This window comes from Perkinsus marinus (assembly GCF_000006405.1).
Source record: "Perkinsus marinus ATCC 50983 genomic scaffold scf_1104296962378, whole genome shotgun sequence".
Lineage (NCBI taxonomy): Eukaryota > Perkinsozoa > Perkinsida > Perkinsidae > Perkinsus > Perkinsus marinus.
Window position 1 is genome coordinate 48386 of NW_003205427.1, and position 6269 is coordinate 54654.

At 51.2% G+C, this 6269-nt stretch overlaps 2 protein-coding genes and 1 non-coding gene across 3 annotated transcripts in view; 1 reads left to right on the top strand and 2 right to left on the bottom strand.

Annotated features, from left to right (window-relative positions):
• Positions 1-1853, bottom strand: part of Pmar_PMAR022945 (DNA-directed RNA polymerase II subunit, putative) — a gene marked incomplete at both ends in the record, with an annotated part of 5160 nt that extends 3307 nt beyond the window's left edge. Inside the window, 10 exons of the mRNA XM_002771785.1 lie at positions 1-114; positions 162-295; positions 362-433; positions 658-818; positions 940-1047; positions 1092-1168; positions 1282-1333; positions 1375-1419; positions 1603-1759; positions 1809-1853. Coding sequence (XP_002771831.1) covers positions 1-114; positions 162-295; positions 362-433; positions 658-818; positions 940-1047; positions 1092-1168; positions 1282-1333; positions 1375-1419; positions 1603-1759; positions 1809-1853 — 965 coding nt within the window. The remainder of the gene's footprint in view (positions 115-161; positions 296-361; positions 434-657; positions 819-939; positions 1048-1091; positions 1169-1281; positions 1334-1374; positions 1420-1602; positions 1760-1808) is intronic.
• A 1187-nt stretch (positions 1854-3040) lies between these two features.
• Positions 3041-6161, bottom strand: Pmar_PMAR022947 (conserved hypothetical protein; the record flags this gene model as incomplete). The annotated part of the gene is made up of 19 exons (XM_002771786.1): positions 3041-3070; positions 3150-3221; positions 3267-3399; positions 3445-3514; positions 3558-3672; positions 3727-3800; positions 3828-3933; positions 3982-4090; positions 4135-4199; positions 4246-4380; positions 4425-4532; positions 4634-4735; positions 4782-5022; positions 5259-5339; positions 5386-5473; positions 5538-5677; positions 5722-5867; positions 5917-6015; positions 6057-6161. The coding sequence occupies 19 exons, from the start codon at positions 6159-6161 to the stop codon at positions 3041-3043; spliced, it is 2019 nt and encodes a 672-aa protein (XP_002771832.1).
• Pmar_PMAR022946 lies at positions 5066-5137 on the top strand. The gene has a single exon. It is a non-coding gene; the product is annotated as a tRNA-Trp (tRNA).
• Positions 6162-6269: the final 108 nt, after the last annotated feature.

Here is a 6269-nt window from a genome sequence, read left to right on the forward strand (position 1 = left end):
TCACATATCCACGTATACTTCGCTGGCTGCTTCTTCTGGAAGCAATACACAAAGTTATTGGCCATCCTCTCCATCGCAATTAGCACTTTCTCTGACCCGTTGATGATAAAGTACCTGTATGGGCCCACTACCCTAAACGCCCTGAGACCCCCACACACTACCCTCCCTGATCGAACACGCACTCTCCCATCTCGACCAAGCCTCGCTCCGTCTGGTTCTTAAGCCAACAGTACTCCGACTTCAGCATCATCGGTATCCGCCCAATGAGAATTTTACTGTACGAGTCCTCGGATATCTACCAACACACTGGTCCAAAGGGAGCGATGGTGTTCACATAACCAAGTGGACCCAAGGACACTACCAGTTGCTTCTCAGAGTTGGGATCATCCGGATCCGCTAAGGCGTAGGTTGTCTGCGTTACATTGACATAAACCTAAGAGCCGCATCAGCATCACCAACCCGGAATATATCAACAATCTAACGGTGAAGAACGCTATATCTAAAAAACTGCCATCTCCTACAAGAGCCTCCATTCGAGATTACGAAGGGTGGGAGAGCTCCTGTCAGTGTTTTCCGCAACGCATAAGCCTAATCCCACTTCCCCCCCAAGAAGCTCGCAAGCAACCAAGTCAAACCCTTGCGACGACCGAACATTACCGGACTGCTGTACGTGAGGTTCCTCAGCCGCGCTTGATTAGGGGTCAGACTGGTCATAGCTCCATCCACCTCCTCCACTGTGGGCTTGTTCAACGATAGCTGGCCAAACTCTACAAGGAAAGAGGAGTCCATATATACCCTCGCCCCTTCACTTTCCCAACCTACTCAGCTCATACACATATCCAACATTCTGCTGCATCTGCTGCTGCTTAGAGGTATTAGGATCATACTGAGACAGACCGTTGAGGCGGCAAGCAGGCTAGCAACCACAGAACCCATGACCCACCTGGTTCTGTGGTATGATGGTGATAGGGGGGCATTCATCCACGATCTCCTGCATCTTATAGGTCACGAAGTCGTCGAATGAGCCCACTTGCTGTGATACCAGACCTGATCGTTGAGATCCCCATCATCAGCTGGAGCGGAAGCCGTACCTTTGTCTTTGAAATACGCATCAGCCACTGCCCAGGAGTCGTCCTGGACAATCTCGTCCTCCACATCGTCATCGTCACTGACACAAGGTGGAGGTATATCAGACCACAACACCAGCGAGCGGTCCCCCTTATCCGCAAATCAAAAGCACACAGTATGGCATGTCGATGACCCCAGGAGCCCCTCTACTACTCTAGATCCGCATCCTCTTCCATTGCGACCTTCTCCTCGAACAACTCATCATCTGATGAGTCCAATAACAAGATCCACATACGAGAATCCTACCTTTAGCTTCGTCACCACCAGCTTCGCTTCCAGACTGAGACGAGCCTAAATACGAGTCAACTGACCTTACCCTATCGAATGAACTGAAATTGACTTATACAGGGCCTTTTCATCACATGCCCATCACCACTACCAACCTTCACTGACTAGTAGATACAATTTCGAATTGAATACAGCATCACGAATCAACAGCCCCGTTATCAACAGCTCCAACAGCCCCGTTAGTACTCGTATCAGAGCCGAACAAGTCCGAGTCGTCATCATCACTGGCATCTTTATCATCATCACTCTTAACATCAGCTTCCCCAACATCCTCCATAGGGGCATCCTCTCCCATCGAGTCCCCTTCTTCCTCCTCCTCCTGTCCAACATGCTGGGTCTGGGCCTAATTGAACCTCAGTTAAGGCTCGCCCTCAGAGGCATTCCTCTCCTACCAGAGTGTCATCCACTGAGAACTCCGAGTCAGAGCTGTCACTCATAGGGAAGTACAACCTACGTCTACAGCGAAATATCCATCCAATCCGACTCACAACGCAACACGATGTACAAGGAACAATCCAAGTGAAGAGGTGTCGTAAAAAATGCTACAGATTTTCCAAAAATTCAGCGGAGCGAAGCACGTGACGACCATGCACGATCAACCCCTAGTCCCAAGATTCGTAACGCAGTATATGAAGTACTCGTCAAACTGGTAGGAGGAGCAGCCTTGCATCAGGTGAGCCTCCTCTGGTGACAGTTGATGATACCGGAAAGTCTTATGATGTCGTTGCTGCTGCTGCTGGCAAAGGACGGCGTCCAAGGACTCGAAGACGAGTAGGCATTAGACCCTACAGAGTCGGCCGTTCGAAGGGCTCAACGGTCGAGTTGGAAAACTGGCAGGAGAAAGAAGGCGGGAGCCTCATCAGCATGGTAGGTCGTAAGAGCAACCATCTCTTGAGCTCTGGATGTCAGTCATAGTAGCGACGAGGTCTCATTGACCATACCTCATCTCAAACACATGGCTCACGCTACAGGGAGGTTCCAATCAATAACTTGTTATTCGGTGTATCACCATGTTGTATACATCGTCATACCCTACGTCAGCAGCTCGGGTAGCACTATAGATATGCTTCTATCCGCTTATTGCATCATATGCTTAATGCACTCTTCCACGTCGCACACGTTAGTGAAATCGATTCTATGTTCTCTTCGTTGTGTGCGGAAATCGGCTATTGTATGTTTCACCGTTATAGACAACAATGATGCCTAGCAGCAGATGCACACACATGTTTCCTTATCCACAGTCGGAGGTCTCAGCAGCTCCCCGTACAGCAATGCTTGTGACAGTGATGATTGACTCGAGAAGGAGGAGGAGGGTACAAATAACAAAACACGACAAGAGAAAAAACACATAAACTTCAATTGGGGTGAATGGCGAGAATGGTACGGTATCAGGTAGGGGTAGTCACCATAGGAGGTGTCCGAGCCCCACATGAACCTGTCATAGACGACCTCCTCCTCGACCCACTCATAGCTCGTAGTTGTTCCACCAGGCGAGCGACAGGCACACGATACATACTCAAGGACACCGCCGATTCGAACCTAAGACGACGACCAGTGTGAAGCATGCTTGATAGGATGAGGAGGGCGACACCTCTCTGTCCCTTCCTCGATGTCAGCAAGGAGTCTATCGATCAATATGACTGCCAGACTGGCCCTACTATATGCTTGAGGAGAGTTCCCTAAGGCCACCTGCGAACACTCAGTTCACCTCTCGAACCACAGCACCACCATACCTCGGCAGCAGCCGACCGTCCGAGGTCCAACGCTTGCAACAGGATCCTTCGACCAGGTCTGGCTATCGGCAACTGATAGGACCATCGAGACCAGCTGGGCCAGACTAATGCACTGACCTCCTCCTCTCCAGGATGGACACCCTCAAGACGAGCGATCAAGTCCTTCCTCAATTCTTCACTGTGCGCACACTCTCGTTCAAGATTGGTAGCCATGTCTGGGTCAGCCACTTCCAAGGCCAACTCTGCGTATCTGATGACCACCTGCTAATCAGGTTCGAGACCGGACTCAACGCACCGCTCTGATCGATCAAGGACGGCTAAGGCGTCACAGAGATCCTCGCGGTACTCCTCCAGCTGCTTCCAACCTGTGACAGTAAGACGACGCTGAAGCCAACTGTTTTGATCTACCTGGTGTTTGCGATCCATACCGACGGCGGTTACCGAGACGATCCTTGCGGAAGACCGTACCAAAGCCCAGGTCGTCGGTTTGGACGCCAGCAACCCGCATTGCAATCCGCTTTACCTAACCCGACACCAAGGGCCATCACCATCAGCTCCTCCATAGTCACAAGAGTACCTCAGTGACCACCCGGCAGATATCAGTAGCATACTTGGTGACAGCAGGGGACGTCGAGGACCGGCTCATGCTACCTTAACTCCGATATGACCATAGCTCACCATTCAAGGTCGACTCACTGCCGCTGATACCACTCCATGTGGTCCTCCCACAGCTCAGACGACCAGTAGGTGTCGGTACTCGAGAGGAATCCGCACCAGACTCTTCCTGACAGGAACTCAGAGGAACGATACGAGCTCGCGGTCCCGACCACACCTGCGAGCCGAATGACATCGCTCTGGAGGCATACGTCCGTCGGTCGGGTAGAGTGACAAGCTGATCTTGAGAGCTCATGGGATGTTCCCCTCCACCTTTGTCGAGATATCTGACTGCCATCTAGACACTAACAGCGATGCTCCACGATCTTACTGCTTTGGGTCTGTAACTTCGGTTATCATCACGAACTCTCCTTCAGATGTGTCATCCGATGTGTCCTGAACACAGAGTTCGATGAGCCCGAATGAGCCTGGACTTGCGTACTCCCAGAGTAGCATCTTCTTGAAACACCTCAGCTCCACAGACTATATCTTGTACATTTTCCGCAAGAGATACATTGGGGACCAGGAGGGGACTGTCGGCACGTGTTTTCTTTCCTGTTCGAGTTGATTGGCCACTCTAAGGCAAAGAGCAGCTAGCCCATCATCAACTATGAGGCTTACCATCTCCATGGAATGCGGCTGTTCCTGGGAGCGGTCAGAAAGGCCCATGCTTGAGCTTGATCGGACGGGATTGTGCTCACGTGCTCGATCATCGGTAGGTTGGCGGATCTACCGAGGCACCATTCTGGTATATTCCATAACCGGATGTTGATATGAAAACGAATAAAAGAGTTGGAGTGCCACATAGAGTAGAGTTGGATTCGTCTCACTTTCGCCGGCGCCGGCCTGCCCATTCCAAGGCTCTTGGCAGAGGAAGAGGAAGGTGAGTTTTTCCGCCCGAAAGTTGGGGTATCATCTTCGTTTTGATGTATCTAACGGACCGCTTGACAAGAATGTCCATAGTAGATGTAGACCTACGACGTATGGATGCTTATAGAAGAGCTCAGCCTCCATCCTGCGCTCTGGATCTTTGACCAACACTCGTTTCAGCAGGTCAAGGCATGAGGCCGAGCAAATGTCCCCATACGTGATTGGCGGACCGCTCTCGATGCGCTTCAACAATTCAATAGTACTCTGAGCGCCTGGATATGGTGGATACCCATGGAGCATCTCATACAGAATGCAGGCTATAGACCAGAGGTCAGCACGATAATCGTATCTATGGGGTGAGGGAGATTACTGTGGGACATCAACCAACATCGGGCCCTGTGGCGCAACGGTAGCGCATCTGACTCCAGATCAGAAGGTTGTCCGTTCGAATCGGGCCGGGGTCATTTTTTGCACAAAATCGTTTTTCACAAAATTGCTTTTGGGTGCATCATCAACCCTTTTGGGATGCAGATCGAACTCTCGAACTACGCCGAGCACCATTCCGAGTAGTCCGACGTCTCTCACCGTTCATGTCTAAGTATTTCTGGTGCCATATACATCGGGCTGCCACACACAGTGGCCGCCATGTCAGTTGGCTGCAGCGACCTGTAATAACAATGCGTGCTTACGACCGTTGTTGATAGAAACATACCTTGCAAAGCCAAAGTCTGCCAACTTGAGGATGTACATCTCATCACTTATCGCACTTGGACCAGAAGAAATTGAGCTCGCCGGTGAGCCTGAACGGAGTCACGGAGGAATTCCATCTCTTTCGGTGTGACGCCGCGACGGATGCCAGCTCACTTTCGGCCGAGGAGAGATAGCTATATGAAAGCAGCACATTCTGCGGCTTGATGTCCCTGTGTATGAGTGGTGATGGCTGTAGATGGAGAGACGATAAGCCAGAGCAAATCTGTGCGAAGAACCGACGGGCTAGTGATGGCCTGTACGATGGAGTACACCATTGTTGTAGAACAGCAGAGCCTACTCAAGCTTGCCTCCTCTAGCCTGCATGAACTGGGCCAAATCCCCACCCTCACAGTATTCAAGCACCAAGTAGAAGTGTCCTTGGGATTTACGAAGGTCTATGAAACGCACAATATTCTCATGTCGCAGCTTCCTGAGAGCGCTGACCTGAAGGTGACCCATGACCCGAGCCTCTGTGATGCAACTCTAGACCCACCTCCTGCCTCAACTGACTAGTCTCCTGCACTGTACCTCTATTGATAACCTTCACTGCCACTAACTTATCCGGATGAGATATCATATGTCCCCGCCAGACCTAGCAAGCAGTGTCGCTTCCCTCAGAACGACTGCTCATACCTGGGCATAGCTCCCCCTGCCTATCCTCTGGTCCAATATATACCCACCGACTTGCTTCTTCCCAGCCACGGCACTACTGCTGCTCCGAGATAGAGACCCTACCATATACACTGAGACTCATCACACAGCAGAGGGACACTACCAACAGCACTGCGATGAGCATCGGCCGCATCAGCGTGAAAATCATCATCATCTGTCTTCACGGTGTCTGTT